The sequence below is a fragment of the Salminus brasiliensis genome, chromosome 13 (genome assembly GCF_030463535.1).
Source record: "Salminus brasiliensis chromosome 13, fSalBra1.hap2, whole genome shotgun sequence".
Lineage (NCBI taxonomy): Eukaryota > Metazoa > Chordata > Actinopteri > Characiformes > Bryconidae > Salminus > Salminus brasiliensis.
Genome location: NC_132890.1, coordinates 5,748,976 through 5,773,425, shown reverse-complemented (window position 1 = coordinate 5,773,425; position 24,450 = coordinate 5,748,976). Strand labels below are relative to the sequence as shown.

Here is a 24,450-nt window from a genome sequence, read left to right as displayed (position 1 = left end):
GTATCCTGCTATTGAAGCCATCCTCTTTACAGCTTCAGCATTTTTTTAAACTATGTCCTGATTCAATCCAGGTATTTTTTTAATGGATCGGGTATTGGCTATTTTAATCCCATTAACATTCACCCACTATGTACCAGTTATTACACACCAGTAGACCAACAACAACCACAGATACCAGTCTAGAGTGTGTACCACTACACACATAAACACATGCACACACAGGAAGTGATAAGACTCCAGTGTTGTAAAGGAGCTGGGAGCTGATTGGTCAGGGAGGTGAGTCAGACTGGATTTCCTTGGAGTTCAGTTAGATCCAGCTTTAAGAAATGGAAGGAGTATGGCATATGTGTGTGAATCTGCCTAGAGCAGACCATCCTCACACACAGAGTGACCGTGCAGGAAGGAGACTAGTGAGGGAGGCCACCAAGACACCTATTCCAGACCACTCTGCCGTCACCACCATGCTTCACAGTGAGAATGGTGTGTTTGTGGTGATGTGCAGTGGTTGACATCTGCCAACAATAGCCAGAAAGCTCCATTTTGGTCTCCATCTTGACCAAAGAACCTTCTTCCTGTTGACCTTGGAGTCTCTCACATCACCTTTATGCTAGGATACAGTTCTCCTTGATGCTGTCCCATAAAGCTTGTGAAGACCCTGGGCAATAGTTATCGTATGCAGTGTCTTTTTTCCCCATGTCAGCTGCTTCAGCTGTTACCTCCTTCAGAGTAGTCGTAGGGGGTGAGTACTTATTATAGGCACTGTAAGTAAGCAATAGCATTACCTAACTGGTTGAAGAGGTCCTGTCTCTGTCCTAGGCTAGCTGCATGGGACTGAGCACCAAGCTTCCTGCAGCGACTCTCTGAATCTATAATGCTAATAGTACCCTGCCCTTGTTTGTTGGCTGAAGACGACCCCACTGTGAATTTCTACCACATTGTACTACAGCAGTTAGAGGAGCAAGCGCATGGCGACGCTGATGTTTGTATATACATTATATACACGGGCTGTGTGTTGCTGTGTGAGTCTATTGTTTAATCAAGGTTCAAATTAATGGCAGAGAGGATGTAGGCTGTGGTTCATTGCTTTGGGGTGTGAAGTTTCATTTGTGGATGATTAATACCGTGTCCATTCAGAATGCCAGTAATGCATAGCTGCAAGCACGCATTAAGCTTTGCGCTACCGTCTGCGCCGGCTGCTTAGTAACACTATCTCTACACTACCTTGCGCTTCTCACTCTTACAGATTACAGGGCGGATTAAAATGGGATGTTGAGCAGGTTTCTCATTTGCCCAGCTTAATTATGCTTATTTGGGGTGTGTCCTTGTGTATTACTGGTCCAGCAGCCTGTCAGAAACCGATGATCCATCTCTCCCATCCATGGGAAATGCCTGTGGTGTTGTGTAAAGGTGATGGAGATGATTGACTGGAGATTACTTCCCTTTCAAGCATTACTTTCAGTATCTCAGTATAGACATTTTTTGAGGGAGGGAGAAAAAGTCAATACAGAGCAATAGCATATTACACATATCCCTCAGTCCCTTTGTCTGTGATTGTCATGGAAAACCATAGGGAACAGGATGCTGAGAAGATATCCAGGCAAGAATCCTGCTGAGAGGAGGAAATCTATGTTATGATGGCTCAGCCTTTCTAGGCTTTCTTCAGTAGGATCCTTCCTAGGAAGGTCCTCAGGCATGACGTCCCTTTACCCTCAGGGTTCTCAGTTGCCTCCCGCCACAGACAAGCTACCCAAGTTGGCAGGCACCTCTGAACACCATGGAGCCCTGGGCCAGGCAGTTCAGCTCCTGCTCAGGCTGGAAAGGAACCTCGACTGGTGAGGCAAGAAGCACTGGAGCCCTGGAGCCTCTGAACACTGGATCCCCCAATCAGACCATCTCTTTTACTGACCTATGGCTGGATTTAACCTCCATCAGGGCCTGCATGAAGGTTCATCATTTTCAGGCCTTAAAAGCCTGCAGTAGCTCTGGCTCTGACATGTTGGCCGCCTGTACATAAGGGGGTTTCAGTGATGGGTTGCTTCTTTTAATCCGTGCCAACTACATAACGGTCATTGCCATGTCTTGTTTGTGCAGTTGTTTCATGCCGGTGAAAACCGCCAGCCTTTAGGGACATACAGCTTTATGGTGGCCATGACCTTCCTGACCAGAATGTCTCATCAGATGCATCACTTCTAGGCTGGGTTTCTCTGGTGAGGACAGGTCACTGAATAGGGTGTGGCGCTCACACCTGCAGTCTGCCCAAATAAATTACCTGGAAGTCAGACCAGTTTTCTGGGCCTTATGTTCTTCTCCAGATGAGCAATCCCACACTGGTGGCCCAAATCAATCTGTATGGGGAACTGCAGACCCGATGTTTGCATAGATTGGCACACAGACCGTTTAAATAAGAACCATGCAGCTCTAGAACCAGGGCTTAAAGGTTCAAAAGAATACATTTATTGATTATTTCATTGTTATTTGAAGTAAAAAAAAAAAAGTTAAGTATGTAAAAAATGCTCATATATCATGGCCTGTTTACCACCCTGTTATTTAGCCTTTTTCCTTTTATGGAGGGCTCATGCAAAAAAAGCTAAGCTACGCTTTTATTAGCTGGTTTGCAGCAATGATCAAAGCCCACAGAACCCACATATTATAGCATAGTTTTAACACTATAGCAAAAGCACTGTCATTTTTCCTGAGTCTTACAGAATAGTAATAGAGTAATAGAGAATTGCTGTCCTCTCGTTGTGTTCTCTCAGTGCAATGTGCTGTGAGCAAGTTAAATAGATTGTAGCCAGTTAGCTTTTAGCAACAGCTTTTAGCTTACCCCGGCTTTCGCTTCATCGTGTGCCATGTTTGCGCTCCCCCCCTGCAGAAACTGGCACAGGAAAATCCGCAGGTCTGGATCCCGTAGCAACCCATATTCCTATAACTAGCAGAGTCAGGAGGTGATGAGCTGCTCGTCAGTATCAACAACACCACAAAAAAAAGTTTGCCCATGGGTTTCATGTTGACCCCACATATGGATTCCCACGAGGACCACACCAGGGTCAGTGATGGAACCAGGAGGAGGCCATGGGCCCTATCTGGGTTCTACACTGCAAATGGGGCCTAGATGGAGCACCTATATAAGATTAAGGTGGTTTGTAACAATGGGGCCCATTAGGAAAGCCCAACTGGGTCCCAGGAACAGCACATGTACAAACCCATTCAGAGCCCATGCCCACCTGGAATCCACCTAGCCCACGTTTCACCCATGTGAGCCCCACAAGAGCATGCTGGTTCGGGTGGGTGTAAATATAACAAGTCAAGACTGCTATGGTTCTGCTGGCTTTTCTTTTTAAAGGTGGAACCGGCAGTGTTTGAGGTTCCCAGTACGTCAAGGTTCCCGTTATTCAAATATTCCAAAGCAAATACACTTAGACATGCATTCTATGGCCCATTAAAAGGAAAGCGTGGCTGTTATGTGAGCTTATTACATCATATTTGAAGGTGCTTTTGCAGTCTCTCCATGTTTGTGTCCGCTGTGTGTTCTGTGCTGCCGGTCTCTCCGCTCCAGGTTGCCTAACACCGTATTGGACTCCTGCAGCTGATCAATCAGAGCGTCTCTCTGCTCCCTCAGATAAGCACATAGCTTCAGCTAAACTAATGCAGCATGACCGCCAAGCTTGGCGATCCAGGCGGAGGTCCTGCACCAGCTCCACAGGGGGTCCGCTCTCTGCTCCCTCACCGCAGACTGCTCAGGCAGACTCGGGCATGACTGTCCCTGCACGCTGACTCGTACTGGAGCCCACCCAGACCCACACAGCCCCATCAGTAAACTCCAGAGAGGGGGAGCTGGCATGTCTGTGCGCATGTGAGTGTGACAGCACACAGCTCGGTGCTCGGCTCTCTCTGCGGGGCAGGTGCATGTGTGTCTACGGGTGGGAGAGGACAGGCTTATATGCAACTATACGCTTTAATGCACAGGTTGGTGTGTGATAAATCTGAAGTGAATATGCATGCCTTTGTTTTTTATTCATGTGTGTGTTTCTGAGGGATTTTGTGGCTATAATAAAAGCTCTGGCAGAAACACTAATCCCTTATGAATCAGTGTGCTGTCATTGAGATCCATTTTTATTAGCCACTTAACAATAGAAGAGGGCTGCGATGTGTCACAGATGATGAAGAGAGGCATTAAAACAGCCCTGAACAATTAAAGCCACTAGTTTAATATCTGCCGCGATCAATGTGGACGGCTGACGGCTCCAAGAGCTGCTGTTTGCTGATCATTTGACACAGTTTGTGAGTTGCGGCTTTCTGTGAAGCTTACAGTATTGCAGTTTAAAACTCCTGTGTTATACAATGTATGTCCAAAAGTTGCACCCATTGCTGTGCAGATGTGCAAATGCACACACACAGCTTGTTTAGTCCTCGTAGAGAAATATTGCCAATAGACTTACTGGATAAATCCATTGATGAACCTATTGAACCCTTAACCCTATTCTAACCCTTGCCCTTGCCCTAGCTCCTAGCCCCGAACCCTGTCCTAAACCTTGCCCCAGCCCCAACCCTATCCTAACCCTAAACCTTGCCCCAGCCCCTAACCCTATACTAACCCTAACCCTTGCCCCAGCCCCTAACCCTATCCTAACCCTAACCCTTGCCCTAGCCCCTAACCCTATTCTAACTCTTGCCCCAGCCCCTAACCCAACCCTACCCTAACCCTTGCCCTAGCCCCTAACCCTATCCTAACCCTAACCCTAACCCTTGCCCCAGCCCCTAACCCTATCCTACCCTAACCCTTGCCCTAGCCCCTAACCCAAACCTACTCTAACCCTTGCCCCAGCCCCTAACCCAACCCTACCCTAACCCTTGCCCTAGCCCCTAACCCTATCCTAACCCTAACCCTAACCCTTGCCCCAGCCCCTAACCCTATCCTACCCTAACTCTTGCCCTAGACCCTAACCCTATCCTAACCTTAACCCTTGCCCCAGCCCCTAACCCTATTCTAACCCTTGCCCCAGCCCCTAACTCTATCCTAACTCTAACCCTAACCTTAACCCTAACCCTAACTCTAAACCTAATCTCCTAACCCGAAACCTAATCTACCCCTATCCTAACACCTTAACATTAGTGGAACCTATTTTGGTTCTATACACAACCACCTACAAAAGATTTCCACCCATCCGAAGAACCCTTTTAGACAAAGAACCCTAGGCATACAAATGACACCCAAAAGCACCCTCTTTTAAGAGTGTGTGATACATGTCCTGGTGTGCACCTAAGTGTGTGAATGTGTGTTATGCGTGAGTACGTGTCAGCTTGCATGCTCTGCATGTTTGCAAGTATTTAGACATATGTGCGTGTGTGTGCGCGTCTGCATGTGCATGTCCCTCCATGCCTGTGTGTGTGTGTGTGTGCCTGTGTCGTAAAAAGCAACCCGCCAGCCTCTCACTGTATTATTTATGAGCACACAAACTGCATCAAAGCTGAGGAAACAGGAAGAATAATGCCACATTAGAACTCTCCCCCTCGGGAAGTCAGACGTTCATGAACACACACAAGCTTTCCCTCACACACCAGCCATGCCACGTAACACTGCGGCCGCACTGACTGTGCTCTGTAGGCAGTGGAGGTTCTTTCTTAGCAAAACATGCTCCTTCCGCTGCACCTAAAGAGCCCATATGGTGAAAAACGAGGTGAAGTGTCACCCAAAATATATACATATATATAATATATATTTTATAATATTTTATTATATATATATATATTCATTTTTATTCACGCTGCTTTTTTGGACAATACAGCTCACTCTCTCTCTCTGTTCCCCCTCACTGTACTCTGTCTTTCCTTCTCTTTCTGCTCCTCCCTCTCTCTCTCTCTCTCTCTCTCTATTCCCCCTCACTGTACTCAGCCTTCTCTTTCTGTTTCTCTCTCTCTCTCTCTCTCTCTCTCTCTCTCTCTCTCTCTCTCTCTCTCTCTCTTCACTGTACCCGGGCTTTGTACGAGGCGACTGGCAGGGAAAAGTCCGGGTAATGTCTGGTATAACTGATCCGGACGTTTGCGATCACACACACAGCTCCTCCAGGTTACCAGACCTGTCTGAAAGGGGCTTATGTCTCTCTCTCCTCTCTCTCTCTTTCTGTCTCTCTTCTCTATCTCTCTAGCGCTCTCTGTTCTTCCTCTGTCTCTCTCTCTCTCTCTCTCTCTCTTTCTATCTCCTGCTCTCTCTCCATGGCCCTTGCTCTGCAGGCCTAATGAGAACACTGGCTGACCCGTCTCTTTTCCACTGTGTAAAGTAGTCATTTTTTTGGACTGTGTTAATATACACTATATGGACAAAAGTATTGGGACACCAATCATTTCTTTGTTTCTTCTCAAATCAAGGGTATTAAAAAAAAGGCTTTGGAGTTACTGTCTCTACTGTACAGAAATTAGCTTTCTACTTGATTTTGGAGGAGCATTGCTGTAAGGATTTGATTGCATTCAGCGACAAGCATGTCAGTAAACATTGTTTGTTTTGGTTTGACCGGAAACTGCCTTGTTTGGTCCGGACCGAACTTAAAAGTCCAGAAGTCTGGACCAAACAAGGTAGGTGTGAAAGGTGGCGCGAATCTAAAATATGGTCCGACCAAAAGAGGTGGTGTCGGCCCGGATCAACTGAACCATGGTCCGGTTCCCCTGCATGATTACTGCCGCACCTGTTGAGTGGGAGGTGGGAAGCAGGCTAGAAGATCCCCAACATGCAGCACATGATGCCTCGACTGCAGATTCATAGATCTCAGGCCTTCAGAGTCTTGTTCCTCACGTCCAGCTTTGTGATTTTAAAGCACCTGAAAGTCTAAAACATGCTTAATCATTCGGCTGCGTGGCTCTGATGTGTGTCGCTTCAGCTCCCGTGTCAGAATCCTCCCTGCTCTGTATCTCTGTCAGCAGTGCAGCGATTTGCAAGGGTTCATCCCACTAGTTCAGTTCAAAACTGCTTATTCACAAATACACTGGGGCCATTTACTCACAGTGAAACCACCAGAGAATGCCAGTGCTTGTCTCCTTGTTAATCCTGCTGAGAGATCATAACGTGTGTCAGTGTGTGTGTGTGTGTGTGTGTGTGTGTGTGTGTGTGTAGTAGCAGTGGAGCTGAGGCTTTGAAAGGCGTCAGATGCTGCTCTGAAGATGCTATTATTCTGCAGTCTGCAGTCTGTCAGTGGTACAGAGTGTCCTGCCTCTGCTGTGGCCTCTGTCCTGACATCCAGCGTGACTCTGGCTCTGTGTGCGTCACGGCTCTGTCACTGCTCTGTCACTGCTCTGTCACTGCTCTGTCACTGCTCTGTTTCTGTAGCTTTGCCTCGTTCCTGTTTCCTGGGCTGTTTTTGCTCCTGTTGAGGTTCTGTTTTCCTCTTGGTCTGAGGTTTAGTGCAGCTGTTCTGAGGGTTCGGGGCTTTTTGATGCTCTTTACTTTCCAACTACGTTTAAACTCCAAGATCAAATCCAAGATATTGCTCTCTCTCTCTCTCTCTCTCTCTCTCTCTCTCTCTCTCTCTCTCTCTCTCTCTCTCTCTCTCTTTATCTCTGCTGTTCTTCATTTTCACTTTCTTTTTTGTAATCTCGCTCACTCTCCCCCACTGTACTCTGCCTTCCCTTCTCTCTCTCTCTCTCTCTCTCTCTCTCTCTCTCTCTCTCTCTCTCTCTCTCTCTATTCTCTCTCTATTATTCTTCATTTTCACTTTCTGTCTTTATTCTCTCACTCCCTCTCTATTCCCCCTCACTGTTCTTTGTCTTCCCTTCTCTTTCTGTTTCTCTCTTTCTGTTTCTCTCTTTCTGTTTCTCTCTCTCTCTTTCTCTCTCTCTCTCCCTCCCCTCACTGTTCTCTGTCTTCCCTTCTCTCTCTCTCTCTCTCTCTCTCTCTTTCTCTCTCTCTCTCCCTCCCCTCACTGTGCCCTGTCTTCCCTTCTCTCTCTTTCTCTCTCTCTCTTTCTCTCCCTCTCTTTCCCCATCTCTCTCTCTCTCCATCTCTCTTTCTCTCTCACTTACTCCCCCCCCTCTCTCTCCCCTCACTGTACTCAGCCTTCTCTTTCTGTTTCTCTCTCTCTCTCTCTCTCCCTCCTCACTGTACCCGGGCTTTGTACGAGGCGACTGGCAGGGAAAAGTCCGGGTAATGTCTGGTATAACTGATCCGGACGTTTGTGATCACACACACACAGCTCCTCCAGGTTACCGGACCTGTCTGAAAGGGGCTTATGTCTCTCTCTCTCTCTCTCTCTCTCTCTCTCTCTCTCTTTCTATCTCCTGCTCTATGGCCCTTGCTCTGCAGGCCTAATGAGAACACTGGCTGACCCGTCTCTTTTCTCCTCCCAGTAAAAACAACGCAGTGACTCACAGTCAGTCAGAAGTCTCTCTCTCTCTCTCTCCCTCTCTCTCCCTCTCTCTCTTTCCTTCTCTGGACCGAGCCAGCTCTGAATCACCCCCACAGCCACTGCTCATTCAGCGAGGTCAGTCCGAGAGAGCCTCTCGCTGCATGTTAATCACAGCAGAATGGGAGGAGCTCAGGAGTATTTACAGGAGCCTCAGGTGTGGTTGGACTGGAAGGTCCTGAAGAGTGGAGCTCTCATAACCACTGCTACCGCTCCCGGAAATCTCTCTGCTTTTACCAGCTGTTTTACCAACTTGTTAGAAGTTTGGGTGCTTTCACTCTTCTTTGTTCAGTCTGGACAGGGGCGTTTCTATTACCTGTACTGGGGAACTCACAAAATTTAGAGGGGCGCAGCTGTACCCCTCTTCTTGCCTAATAATATAATAGTAATAACTGAAATACACTGCCACTGACTGAAAGCTGTTCAAGCTTTTGGAAAGACGTTGCAGCATTATGGGAAATGTAGTGCCTGTAGTGAATTGTGTAGCATGCCCTGTAGTTCTGCTCAGCAATCCAGGAGAAATTTGACTTTTTACCCCCGTGATTTTAGTGGGACAGGGCAAATATCCAGGGCAGATATGCAGTTGCTGAACTGCAATGTGAAACCAAAACTAACTGGACTAAACGGAACCAAACCAACCTTGAACCTGACTTGCATGGTTCTAGATATTCATTTATGATGATCCAGGATTTGCGTTAGAACACAAATTCCATTTCTGCCGTGTCCTGGTGTCATGAATCATACAACCGATCAAAGATCGAGCTGCAAAGTTTTACTGTTTTACCCGGTTATACTGAACACAGCCCTGCTTTCCTGGACCACCTGCTGCTCCAGGCGGTGTCATAGTTCAGACAATTACGTGGCGCAGCATGCCATCGTTAAGTGCCCACCAACCCGCGCGTTCCCTAAGGAGAATTCTAATGGAGGCTCGGCGTAGCAAGAGTACACTCCTTCCAGTATTCCAAAACAACGTCTACAGACCCGGGCCAACTTTGACCCTATTTTTGCTGACAGGCCTTCACGTCTGCCACAGACGCCCCCCTCTCACTCTCCCCGGTCTGACTGCCTGGCTATAGACAGCTCTGTCTGGATTCCTGCGTTGGCTTGAAAGCAATTACAAGCTGAATGACTGGGGCTGTCTGTCAGCGGTATATTTGGCAGCGTCTGGCAGCCGATGGTGAATATATCTGTGCTGTTGAGAAAAAAAAATGAGCATGAATCCAAACACGGGCAGCTTGAACCAGTGATTCATCCTCTTTGGTTAGCGGGGTAGTCTGTTACGACACCTTGCGCTGCGGAGTAATTAAGGAGGTGTCATAGAATGAGTTACTGTTTCAGCTTTTCTACAGTACAGATAACCCCCCCACCCACCCCGTCCCTCGCCCACGTCTGACAATTAATATGATAATGAACTCGTACAGAGTTGGAGATTGGGAGAGAGGCACTTTTTGTGCCCCAGTTACAGTAGATTTGGCTTCTTACTTGATCAAAGGGACATCAGAGAGACAGATCTGTCTTAAATACAATATATGTCCAAAAGTATCCAGACACTCCTGCTAATGAGTGAATTCATCTGCTTGAAAGTGCATCCAATGCTTTCACAGGCCTCAAAGCTTGGAACTATGTTCTCCGGTGTGATTGAACTCCAATCAATATTGATTGAATGCAATCAAATCTTCACTGCAATGTCCCAACATCTAGTGTAAAGCCTTCTCACAAGACAAATGCCTTTGAGTAGCAGATCTGTCTTAAATATGGGCCTAAAAGTTTCCAGAAGCCCCTTCTAACGCTGCTTGAAGGTGAACCAATGGCGTATTGAGTAGAGTGTAGATTTGGGTTCTCATTCGATCCTCAAGGAACTTCCTGTTTCTCCAACATCAGAGACAACAAACCTCTGGAACATTTATTTATTACTTTTATTAAGACATATCTCGTGGTTGAATGCAATCAAATCTTCATAGCAATGTCCCAATATGTAGTGTAAAGCCTTCTCAAAAGAGTAGCGCCAGTGGGTTAGTGGTGCAATACCCTTTATTTTAGAAAACACTTGAATGAAAGGAACTTCCCAGTTTCTCCACATCAGAGACAACATCTAGACCTGTGTCCAAACATGTGTCCAAAAGTATCTAGACACCCCTTCTAAAGAGTAAATCCAGCTGCTTTAAGGCAAACCCATTGTTATCACAGGTGTTGAAAGCTTAGAAATACGTTCTCTGGAGTGATGGAGCGCCATCCAGTGCCATTGGGTTGAACCTTACCTTTCTTATCTTCTTGTGGTTGAATGCAATCAAATTCTCATAGCAATGTCCCAGTATCTAGTGTAAAGCCTTCTCAAAAGAGTAGCACCAGTGGGTTAGTGGTGCAATACCCTTTATTTTAGAAAACACTTGAATGAAAGGAACTTCCCAGTTTCTCCACATCAGACACAACATCTAGAACTGTGTCCAAACATGTGTCCAAAAGTATCCAGACACTCCTTCTAAAGAGTAAGGTGAACCCATTGTCATCACAGTGTTCAAAGCTTGGAACTATGTTCTCTGGAGTGATAGAGCTCCATCCAGTACGATTGGGATGAACCTCACCTTTCTGATTCTCTTGTGGTTGAATGCAATCAAACCCTAATAGCAATGTCCCAGTATCTAGTGTAAAGCCTTCTTAGAAGAGCAGCATCAGAGGGGTAATAGTGCAGTACCCTTTATTTTAGAAGACACTTGCCATCACATGGCGCATTGAGTAGAGTATAGATGTGGGTTCTTCCCATATCTAGAACTGTCGTAAAACATGTGTCCAAAAGTATCCGGACACCCCTTCTCCTAAATACTGCTTCAAGGCAGACCTTCTCTGTAGTGAAGGGGGTCCATCCGTCATACAACATCAGGACCTGACCTCACTAATGTTCCCCTGGCTGAATGCAGCCAGATCCTTGCAGCAGTGTCCCAACATCTAGTGTATAGCCTTCTAAGAAGAGTAGCATCCATGGAGTGGTCGCGGTGTTCAGAAGATACTTGGTGTGTTGAGTAGATACACTGTGGCTGAAGTTAGCTTGGCTGATTTGCTTCATGAAGGCTCGTTCGGAACTCCTGAAGTTGGAGCATGCAGCGTTCTCGGTGACCTGTCGTCTCCTACAACTGCACTTCAAAGTGTTGCTCTAGATATGTTGTTTTTTTAAGGACTGTTGTGTCAGAAGGAGCGGCGCTCATGCATAATGCAGACCTCCTCTTTCAGACTTTAGGGAAACGTGTCATTCCCCCGCGTGAACTTGCAGATCCCTCACATATCATAATGATGCTGGGCTGCTTGTGTGAGGTGTTGCTTGAACAGCAAATCCAGGCTATCAGAGCCTCGAATTATAAAATCAGCTGGAAGACGACTGCATCTCTCTTAATATGTGTGTTATTTGGACAGCAGCGTGGCAGCGTGAAGATCTGCCAAATTTCCAAGCAAAAAAATAAAAAATAAAATTCAATTTTCACACCTGCACTTTTTAGTCAGGTTAAATCGGACCCTCGTATGTTTCCACCCTTGGTGCGATTCATTTGGTTTACCCAGTCTTTTTAGTCTTGAAGTAGCTGCTGTGTTTAGCCTCAAACAGCTTTCGCTCAGGGCTGTATGTACAGCTCGGGAGAAAATTAAGAGACCACTTAATTTTTTTCTTAAATCTGCATCTTTACGTGTCTGGCAGCTGTTTTATTCCAGACATTTCATCAAACAAAGCTGAGTTAGCTGAATTTACAGACTATAAATGGCATAAAGTCCCAACAGCAATGTGAAAGACTAGTGGAGAGCCGGCCGAGACATGAGAGCTGTGATTGGCTGTCGAGGTAATTTCAGCATAGGTGATTTCTGAATGCTCTCAAAGTTTAAATATTAGTACTGTGTTTAAATCTGAATAATAACTTCTTTACATTATAATTATTATCATCATTTCTTTACATTATTTGAGCAGCTGTTTTTGTTCAGTTGTAATTTCTGCAAATAAATAAATAGCATTATTTTTATTTGGAATTTAGGGGAAATGTTGTCCGTGGTTTATGAAATACAGCGCAAATATTAATTTCTCTAAACACACTGCCTATAAATAGCAAAACTCGAGAAACTTGACCATGTAGGGTGGTCTCTTATTTTATTTTTATTTCTCTTATTTTATTCCATTGGTACCACTTTTTAATAAGATCAGCCATTATAAAGGTGTATGAATCATTTAATATTCATTAATGATGGTTATTAATTAGGGCATTGATGAGTCGTTTTAGCTCTTATAAAAAAACATTTGATGATGAATAGAAGATGATTCAGGCTCAGTTTTTAGTCAGAAATGATTCGTTTGATTAGTTTCTTTAAACACTTTTAAACACCTTAAAGGTGAATATTAATATCAGCAGCACTGACCATGTGAAGGTAAGCAGCATCTTGTAGAGCTAACCTCTAGAATGGGAATGTAGGCACTTCATGTTAATGCAGGCTGATCAGATCATTAGTGTAGAAGAATTAAAGCTCATGTTGCTGTAGAAATAGTAAAACCAGAGAAACTGATCATGTAGGTGGTCTCTTCATTTGTCCGGAGCTGTATGTATGTCCTTTTTACAGGCATAAATAAAATGAGCAGTGTTTGAGGGTCGCAATATGTCCCTTCCATGTGCTGAACTCTAACCTCATTATTCGACCATGCCAAGATAAATAGTTTTCCATTCTAGGACACCTCCAATAACACACATGTCTCTCTTTTACGCAGGTATTCAGTCTACCCATTCTCCGTGCTCCAGCGATGTGGGATCAGACACCCCAAGCCAGTCCCCTTCTTTGGAAACCTCATGCTGTTTCGACACGTAAGGCTGCTTGTGCTTCACAGTTCACATCTTCTGAAAAGGTTGACGTCAACAGGTGACACTAACACAGACGTCAGGTGCAGAAATGCCTTTTATGTTTCAGAAGAAGTGTTTCTTAACACTGATCAGCCATAACATAAGGACCACCTGCCTAATATTGAGTAACTTACCCTTGTGCTGCCGCTACAGATCTGACCGTATAAAGCATGGACTCCACGAGACCTCTGAAGGCGTCCTGTGGTATCTAGCACCAAGATGTTAGCAGAAGATCCTTTAAGTCCTGTATTTTATGAGGTGGGGCCTCCATGGATCACATCACTTAGGTGCCCAAGACCCTGTTTCTGGTGGACAGGTGGTTTCTTTCTTGAACCATTTTTGGTAGGTACTGACCACTGCATAGCAGAAAAAACTCATGCCAAGACCTGCCTGATGTTCTGGAGATGTTCTAACCCAGTTATCTGGACATCACAGTTTGGTTCTTGTCACAGTAGCTCAGATTTTAATTTAGGTGACTCTTCACTTACCGCCTAGTATGTAGATCCCACTCCTTGACAGATGAAGCCACTGTAGATGAAGATAATCAATGTTTTTATTCCACCTTCTCAGTTGTACTAATATTTTGGTTAATCAGTGTATTTACACTCACACTCAGCATATTCACAGACAGCCTCGCCACACGGCCAGCAGCTAAAAAAAAGAAAAAGCCTGTTTCTTAAATCTACAGTAACTGCACTTCATTAAATTTCTTCATTACAGATGGCTCAGATGTAATGACTTCTAATACCATTTGATTTCCAAGTAGATTACTCTTAGCTTAATTGCTTTACTTCTAGGATGAATATGTAGAAGGAGGATGATGAGTGGGTGGCTTTAATATTACTGGATTAAACCTTCAGCTTTCTGCTGTCCTGCCTGCGTTTGTTCTCTCTCTCCAGGACTCTTATACTGAGTAAATAAGCAGCATTGATTATTCAGCGCCTAAACGTGTAACAGACTCCACGTCACGAGCAGCGCCATGGCCGCTCAGATCCGCTGTACGCTTTCATGCACGTATGATGAATGATGTCAATTGAAGATGAGTTGATATTAGCATTAGGAGCGAGGAGAGAAGAGAGTGGACTGCTGTTGTGACGTGCAGGGTTTACACAAGCCTGTGTGCAGAGGTAGCTACGTAAATGAATTCAGCCCTGCAGTAAAGTATGCACACCGACATCCTGAATGTGTTTCTAACTGAGCTAACGCTTATTATTATTCGCTGTGTTATGTTTACTAGACGATGGGTTGCCTCCGGTGGGTTGTAAATGTTTAGCTGGTTTTCTAATGGCATTCAGCTGCATGATCCTGTCCTCAACCCTCCAAAGCCTCAGTTTCCTTTAATTGCGTAGTTAATTGCATGCTAATGCAATGAATTGCCTTTACATCTAATTTATATTCAGGTTCATCGTTCATCATTCGTTTTTAATATTGCATTTAAATGGTAAATAATAAATAGATCAGATTCCTCAAATTTATTTTGTAGTTTAGAATCTGCACTTTCAACATTTCTCGGCTTGTTTTGAGACCAGACACCACGATGACCAGTTGGAATTTGAATACGTACTAGTGCAGAACACACACACACCCACAGGGATACAGTGACAACACATGCCTGGAGCGGTGGGCACCTGGGGAGCAGAGAGGGTTAAGGGGCCAACAGTGGCAGCTTAGCGAACTTAGGTGTGGAACCCACAATCACCCAAGGCTCTAACCACTGCCCCAGCCACCACTGCTTCAATGGGATACATGCGAAGAATAATCAGAATTGAGTGGCAGGCTGCGAATAGTTGAGCTAAGCCTACGGTTCGAGCCCTCAATATACAAACAAGGGAAAAAAAATTATAAATAAATAGAAAAAATCAGCTGTATAATATTGCTAATTCTGCTAGCGCCCTTTAGGAAGTCTAATAGTATGCTAGCACTGAAGCCAAGTGAAGGTTTCTGGCCTTCAGACAGAGGCACTTTGAGAGCTGCCTCTGCTGGTGTTTTCCATTTCTAACTGACTGAATCCTGGTTGGAATACCATTCATATTCACAGTCAGTGACATATACTATGTGGACAAAAGTATTGGGACACCGGTTCCTTCGTGAATCCAGCTTTTGTTGGAGTGACCGTCTCTACTGTCCAGGTAATAAGGCTATCTACAGGGGTGGGGATCTCCAGTCCTGGAGGGCTTGCACAGGTTTATGGTTTTCCTGCTCAAACACACCTGACCTGATTCAGCTTAATTCATTTGCCAGGTTTAGTCGGTGTGTTGCAGCAGGAAAATCACCAACTGTGCTGGACTCTGGCCCTCAGTTCCCTCCTGTGAGGATTTGATTGCATTCAGTGACAAGAGTGTTTGTGAGGTCAGGATAGGTCAGGATGATCACCACCCCACCTCATCATCCCCAACTCCCCAGCTCATCCCAAAAGTACTGGATGGAGCTCCACCATCACCATAATTCCTGAGAACACAGTTCTTTCACTGCTCCACAGCTCAGTGCTGGGGGGCTTTATACCTCTCCAGCCAATGCCAGGTCCTACTCTATTGGCAGTACTTCTCTACATGGGCTAGACAAGCTTTGCACATCAGCAGTGGGTGCTTAAAATATTTAAAGTAGCTGAATGCATTTATTAGAAGGGGTGTCCACAAACATTTGTACATATAGTGTAGTCTAGAGGTTACTGAAGGTCTAGAGTGACTATTCTTCTGACTAAATAAATTCCACCAACTGATTGACCCCACTGTCACTTTTGGCTACTCTGATGTGTAAGGCTTTCGGCCCACCTCCTGAAGGCCTAAGCAATGAAAGAGCACGTTTGACTGCATCTGCTGATACAACAGGGGAACAAATCCGGACTGGACAATTGTCCTTTGGGTTGGTCAAGATTCTGATCAAGATGATTCCCTGGTATTTCTGAGGCTTAGTGCTCACCTTAACCTTTTAGTTTAGCCTGAGCCTAATCCTGTAAGTGGGGTCAGGCTGAGGGGTGGGGGGTGGGGGGCTGTGGCTGAAGCTGCTGCTGCTGCTGCTCCTGTGCAGCTCTAGCCCTGATTACATTCACAGATCAATATGTTTCTGTCAGACGGCCATGGTGGGCTGGACGGCTTGTCGTTTATTGCCCTCGCGTCTTTGTATCTTTCTATCTCTCTGTTATGACAGGACTCTTCTGCTTTTTCTTAGCTTTCTTCCTTACGTCTGCCCATCAGTTCAGTTCAGTTCAGAGAGGAGCTTCATTGACGTAATCTGAATCTGACTACCTATTTATTTTCCCGTTGGTCTATCTGTCTGTCTGTCTATATATCTGTCTATTTCTCTGCCTGACTGTTCTATCTCTCTGCCTATCTGCTCAGCATTCTCTCTGACTGTATGTCCATCTATTTCTCAGTCTACCACTAGCACTACATGGACACAAGTATTGGGACATGTCAGACATATTGGAGCTTTTATGACATCCCATTCTGAACCCATAGGCATTAATATGGAGCTGGTCCCCCTATGCAGCTCTAACAGCAGCAGGTCAGCCCTGACCCCGCTCTGTAACTTTACGTGGTCTGTTGCTAAACGCTTTCACTGTTCAGTAATAGCACTCACAAGGATCTAAGAGGGAGGAAATTTCTCCAGCTGACTTGTTGTTGTCGTTGCAGTGGTGTCTCCTATTATATACAGAACCATGCTGAAGTTCAGGGAGCGCTTCAGAACCTCCCATTCTTTCACTAATCTGTCTGTAAAGGCAGACTGCATGGCTAGATGCTTGGTTTTATACACCTGTAAAAATGCAACTGTATGAAACACCTGAATTCAGTGATTAAGAGGTGTCCCAATACTTTTGTCCATATAATGTATCTGTCCATATGTCTTTCACTTACTATGCATATTCTTGTCGGTCTGCCTATCTGCATATCTATATGTCTGTTCGTCCATTTGTCTGCCCATCTGTCTGTCTGTATGTCTGGAGTCTATCTGTACACCCACCTCTCTGTCTACTAGCCCACCTACCCTCCCCCCTTTCACTTCCAGTTCCTCTGTTGAAGTGCACATGGAGGTGCCGAGGCAGGGAATGAATATGCTGTTCATAATTACTGTGCGCCTATGTATCGCTCTCCAGGTGAATAGAAGGATGTGGGCTCCAAGTTGTGTGTTTATGTATGTGTGTGCGTGTGTGTCTGTGTGTGTCTAGGTGTGTATTTCAGCACATGTCAGCAGACTTCAACTCACAAACAGTCCCCGGAGTCTTGCTCTCGCAGAAGTCTCTGACCCAATTCTAGAGGCTATCCTCTGAGCCAGGTCTTGTGTGTGTGTGTGTGAGGGAGAGAGAGAGAAGGGAGGGGATTGAGTGAGAAGTCAAATGTATGTGTGTGTGTGTGTGTGTGTGTGTGTGTGTGTGTGAGTGTTGAATTAACAACATTAAGTGGCAGTTTTACACATTCGCAAGCAAGGAAGGAAGGCGATGTAGAGAAGGAGGAGAGCATAGTGGTGGACCGTGTCGTGGAGAAAGGGGCATTGAGAAGTTCATGGTGCCAACATATTGGTCAGCAGACATGATGGCCATCAACCTGGACGAATTTTGTTGGAGTAACTGTCTCTACTGTCCAGGATAGAAGACTTTCTGAAAGAGCATTGCTATGAGGATTATTATAATTGCATTCAGCCAAATAAGCGTTAGTGAGGTCAGGATGGTGGATGGCCACCACCCCACCTCATCTTCCCCAACTCCCCAACTCATCCCCAAAGTACTGGATGTAGCACCATCACCATCATTCCAAAGAACACTGCAGGTCCACTGCTCCACAGCTCAATGCTGGGGGGCTTCATACCCCTCTAGCCCACACCTTTAGGCGTTAGACAAAATGCTTCCAATAGGCTCATCAATGTTTATCTGCTCCAGATAGAGAGTCCTATTCTATCTGCAGTACTTCTCTACAGGGACTTGACAAGCTGTGTGTGTGTGTGTGTGCACCTATATCAGCAATGGGTGCAACTTAAAGTAGCTGAATAATGAATGCATTATTATTAGAGTGTCCACAAACATTTGGACATCCAAATGAGCTTGTTTAGTTATAGATGCAGGTGATCAAATCCCATCCAGATGAACCTACTCTGGAGAAGCTGTCAGAGCGAAATGACTGGATGTCTATGGAAGAAAGTAAGGGAGTGATATCAGAGAAGTAAACACTGACAGGCTGACAGAGAGGCAGCGGAACAGACTGCTGGATGGAAAGATGGACGTCGGCATAGAGTGAGAAATGTTTAGAAGGTTGACGGGTACTCATTCTCTCATTACCACCCCTCTGTCTCTCCCTATCTGTCTCGATCTCTGTCTCTCTCTACCTCTATCTGTGTGTGTCTCTCTCTCTTTCTCTCACTCTCACTCCCAACCCACAACAGCACATTAGCAAGATGCGCTCCATTACGAAATACAACACTCATGGAGGTGATATTAGGTCCATTTAGAGCTCCAAACATCCTCCCTGCAGTCTCACAAACTGACACACATACACATGCAGCATACACACACACACATACACACACCTTGCTCTCTCTCCCACACCGGCTCCCTTTCTCCTCTTTCTCTCTGTTGTCGCCCTGGCTCGCATGTTTAATGAAGGTCCATGCACAGTAGCTGTCACAGCACTCGCACTCTGCCATTCAGAGCCGTAAGAAGCCATTAGGAAGATGAACAATAAAAGAAAAGCCTTCTGAACATGAAGGACGTGCAGTTCGTCAGCAAAACAACTGAAAGTGGCTAATCTTCTTTTTTAAGAGAATTCCAATAGGACAAACTTCAGAATGCAGCCTGTCTGCTTCAGTCAGGCTTGCTTTATTGATCTTCCCCATCTGTGATGAATCCTCAATTAGGCCTGTGGCGGACTGCAGGGAGCAACCCATTCATTTGAGTTTAGCTATGCTGCAATGGGTTCTGTCCACGTCTAGCTCAGGCACATGCACTATCCCTGTGTATCCCTGAGGTCTGCTATCTATCTGTAAGGAGGATGTTATTGTTACTGTGCCTTTAAGACTGATATGTATGTACATGTGTATATATATATATATGACCTCTGACCTTCAGCCACTAATTCTTATCTAATGGAGCATGCAGTCTGAAGTACACTACCGCTGTGGACACTACCACTGTGGACACTGATCAGAAAGTGGATATCTATGCTAACCCAACCTTCCTATTGGCTGTTTAATGTTATTCAGATCTCCTTAGAGCAGAGCTAAGTGTAGATCGGAGTGTTGTGGGGCACCATGCCCAAAAAGAAATGAGACCAGCCTCTGTGGCTGAAGCTGCTAAATTTGGCCTTTCTCATTAGTTTAGTGGACGGTATCTCCACCTGTCAAGCTTAAGACTGGGGTTTGATTCCCCAATAGAAAGACTGTCTTCTGTGGGGCAGTGGTGGCTCAGTGGTTAGAGGTCCGGGCTATTGATGACCGGTTTGTGGGTTCGATACCTGGGCTCGGCAAACTGCCACTGTTGGGTCCTTGAGCAAGGCCCTTCACCCTTTCTGCTCCCAGGACCTCGCAGCAATGGCTGCCCACCGCTCCGGGCATGTGTGCTTATTGTCACTGTGTGTGTTCACTGCATAGATGGGTTAAAAGGCGGTGGTCAAATTCCGACCATATGGTGAGTATGGTTGTCTTGCTGTCTTGTCTTTAAACATCCACCCAAACCTCCATACGTCTGCTCTTACCATTTTGTGGAGAAGAAACCAACACCACATTGTACTTACCCAGAGAAATGGCTTGGTTATGAAGCTCCAGGGATGTGGATGTGATGGGTCAGATGAGATCAGATAAGACGTTAGCCTAAGCGCTAACCTTACCTACCTAAGAGCGTAACTAAGTACCCAGTGCCACATTGGGCATTAAGCATGGTGTCAGTAGGCAGTAATTCTCTACAGGGTATAGACAAGCTGTGGGGGCAACTTAAAGTAGTCGAGAGCATTAATTTGAAAGGGCGTCCATAAACATTTGGACACATAGTGTAGGTTTGATTGTTCTTGCAGTTTACATCAAGCAGAGGTTCCTCAAATCTCTACTAGGCTCTTCACACTCACAGATCTCCTGTACAAACATGGTTCTTCAGTTTATTTCTGAAGCAAAGTGGTTCTACTGTGGCGGCGCTTAAAGAACCCACCTTTCTTTTGAAGGATCTAGACGGCTGAGGAGGAAAACACGTGCAGAAATGCACAGATCCGCTCTTCTTCCAAATGACAGCACAGTAATAAAAGGCTCGAGGGAGAGGAGATCAGGACAAAAGGGCACACCCCACTGCTTAATGCTCACTGAGGAATGGACACACACACACACACACAAACACATCACTGCCTAATGCCCACCAGGGAGACGGTAGGAATGGCATTGGCCAGCATCTCCGGGTAGAAACGGGGAGGGCAGAGGGCACGGTGCCAGCACTGTCCGCTCCTTCATTAGCTCGGAGATGGGAGAGTCAAAGACTGCCATGCATACCAAATCGTCTGTGTGCGCATGTGTGTGTGTGTGTGTGTGTGTGTGTGTGGGGGGGGGGGGTCTTTGTTTGAGGGTTTATGAGTGTGTATTTACTTTTCTGATTTGCCCATGTTGGTACAGATGCAAGAAGATGGAGCAGTCGCTGTGTTCTCCAAAGCTACACTATATGTCCAAATGTTTGCGGACACCCCTTCTAATTCTGAGTTGCACCCATTGTGACAGAGATGTGCCAATGCACACACACTCACACACACACACACACACACAGCTTGTCTAGTCCCTATAGAGAAGTATTACCAATAGAATAGGACTCTCTGGAGCAGATCAACATGAACCTGTTAGCACCATGCTGCCTAATGCCAAGTGTGGGCTAGAGGGGTACAAAGCCCCCCAGCATTGAGTTGTGGAGCAGTGGAAGACCTGTTTTCTCTGGAAGAAACATTTTTTGGGATGAGCTGGGGGGTTTGAGATATGGTGGGGTGGTGATCATCCAACGTCCTCTCTTGGTTGAATGCAATCAGATCCTCACAGCAGTGCTCCAGGAATTAGTAGAAGGCATTTTTTGGACAGTAGAGACAGTTACTGCAACAAAAGCAAAATAAGCTCTTTTTAAAACCCCAGATTTTGGAAGAAACGAGGAACGAGCAGGTGTCCCAATACCTTTATCCATATACCGTATGTTCTCCAAAGCTATGTCCACACCTTTCATTATATCAGAGCAGTGCATTCCTAGAGGGGTTATTACCACCCTCTCAGTACAGATCCCTCAAAAAAAAAAGCCCTTTCAGAAATCCTTAAGGGCCCTCCTGCAGTCCGGTGTCTACTCTCTACTGACCCCTAGTGGCTGACCGGAGCTTTCAGACCCATCCATTCTCCCCATTTTAATCTCTTCTGCCTTATCCACAGTCCTCTACATCACACCGCCTCAGCGAACACCTGCCACATCCCTCGTTCAAACCCTCTTTTTTCAGAGTGGCTCTGCTCTTCTCAAGATGGTCTTACAGATGTTTGCAGCGTCAGCTGCTGTTCGCTTCATTGTTCCTCACTTCAGAAAGTGAGGGAAAGTGAGTTAGAGCTGAAGTAGCACGTAAAGGTCAAACAGCCCATTTCTTAAACCCTGGTTTAATGTGTTTGGATGCTTTTGCATTTTATTTCATTCGTAATCTCGCGTCTCACCACGCCAAGCTGCTTACTCCCAACCGCAGAAGATGCGTCGGACTGGTGACTTAGAAATTAAAGAGCATACATTGACCTTGGCGCAGGGAGGTGAGCGAGGTCATGAGACGGCAGGCGATTGATGAAAGCCGATTAAACAGCAGAGCAAGGCGAGAGTAATTACTGACGCTGCACATGAATATTTGTGAATATGCTAATCTCCACAAACGTGCCCACCCACCGAGAACAAAAGGAATTAGTGTTCATCAAGTCTGTATCTCTCTCTCTCTCTCTCTCTCTTAACCATTCTCTCACTATTTTGTTCTCTGCCCGGCTCTTTATCTTTCCTTCTATCTTTTTCTGGCTTTCTTTATCTTTCTTGTTTTCAACCTGTGTCTCTTTCTTTATCTCTCTCTCTCTCTCTCTCTCTCTCTGTCTCTCTCTAGCGCTCTCTCTCTCTCTCTCGCTTTCTCTTTTTTATGTCCTTTTGTCTCTCTCTTGATTTCTGTCTTTCACTTTCTCCCCCACTTTTTTATGCAACATAGAATCTGTGTAATTCATCAGTAATAAAACTGTAATTCCATATATCTTATATACCCTGTATACTCTAAATACCATACTCCCTGTATATCATGTAGCCAGTATACCCTGTGACCCATATGCCTTACATACCATATCCCCTATATACCATATACTCTGTATACCATAAATACCAAATATCCTATATAATGCATGTGCTGTATTCTTAATAAACCATATAACCTATATACTGTATGTACTGTATACTTCATAACCTATATACCCTATATAGCCCGTTTATCCTATGTGACATATTCCCTGTATATTATATACCTGGTATACTGTATATACGGTACACTTTATAAACCATGTACCCTATATAACTCATAGCCTGTATCCCCTGTATGTCATATGCCTTACATACCATATATCTTATATACCACATTCCTTGTATATCATATGTATATCTATGTAACTTATAAGCTGCATACTTTACATATCATATGCTTTATATACCATGTACCCTGTACACCACATATATATATATATATATATATATATATATATATATATATATATATATATATATATATATACATTTTGTATACCATATACCAGATGTTCTTCATATGCCATATACCCTACAGACCATATACTCTATGTACAATATACCCTATATACCATATACCTTGCATACTGTGTATACCATATACTATATATCCTATATACCATATACTTTTTAAACCATATGCTGTATGTTATGCACCATATACCCTATATACACTGTATACCGTATACTCTGTTTACCATATGCTCAGTGTACCGTACACCTTATATAGTATATACCTTTAGAAATATGGAATGAAAGCTTTTAGCTTTTTAAAATCGTAGCTTTTGTTTAAAAGCTCTTCACAAAGTCTGGCCCTTTTGTTTGGCCTGACACTGTAGGTTATTCCAGGTTTTCTCTGGTTTTCTGGAAATGTATGAAAAAACAAACCCACCCCTAGATACACACACACACACACACACACACACACACACACACACACACACACAAACACACACAGAGTGAACTTAGCTTTGTTTTTCAAGGATTGTGCTCCAAGAGTTATTAAGCTGTCAGTCAGCTGTCACGCTCACGTATAAAAAAAAACAGCGGCTCTGGGCAGGAGTTTTAACATTACTAACATACACACACACACACACACACACACACACACACACACACACACACACAGAGCACAAACACATCCTCTAGCTTTCACACACCCAGGTTTCATCAGTTAAAATGCTTTTCTCTGGGTGATTATGTACACACATCAAAATGACTTTACTCACATATTTGACATTGACGTGTTTGACCAAGCCTTGCTGTTCTCTGCATGCACTGTGTGTGTGTGTGTGTGTGTGTGTGTGTGTGTAGTAACTATGTTTTTTTAATTGCAGGGTTTCTTCGATGCCCATAAGAACCTGATCAACCAGTATGGCAAAGTTTGTGGGTAAGACCACTGGCACATTAGTATAAATATAATAATAATAACAGCAACATTAATAATAATAATAATAATAATACTACTACTACTAATAATAATAATAATAATAATTACGTGTCATTATTAATTAAGTCATTAAAGCCTGAATGACACACATCTAAATGATTCATTCACTGTGCAATAAGCTTTATTCATCATGACCTTTGTTAGCATATAATCGAGGATCTGAAAATTGTTAGTATTGCATTATTTAAATGTTGCATTATTTATTTAAATAAATTGCATTATTTATGTTAAAATGCATATTTAACAGATTGTTACCACCCTGTTATGCATAATTTTGAGCTTGAAGTATTACCTAAATTTACACCTTATTAGTGTGACACTGGCAGCACTTTGATTCATGTGGGTTCTAGATAGTGCTCTATGTTTAGATAGAGTTTATTGAGTTAATGAGAGTTTATAAATCACTCACATAATTCAGCAAGATGTGTTTCATATTCTAAAGTGAGGTTCAATTCATCATTAATTAGAGACTAAATAATTAGACACACTAAATAAGTGTTTAATAAG

The 24,450-nt window shown here is 44.5% G+C and overlaps 1 protein-coding gene across 2 annotated transcripts in view; it reads left to right on the top strand.

Moving 5' to 3' along the window:
* Positions 1-24,450, top strand: part of tbxas1 (thromboxane A synthase 1 (platelet)) — an 88,144-nt gene that overhangs the window by 18,741 nt on the left and 44,953 nt on the right. For both annotated transcript variants that reach the window (XM_072694753.1, XM_072694754.1), the window contains 2 exons: positions 13,123-13,216; positions 23,831-23,883. In XM_072694753.1, the coding sequence (XP_072550854.1) occupies positions 13,123-13,216; positions 23,831-23,883 (147 nt within the window). The remainder of the gene's footprint in view (positions 1-13,122; positions 13,217-23,830; positions 23,884-24,450) is intronic.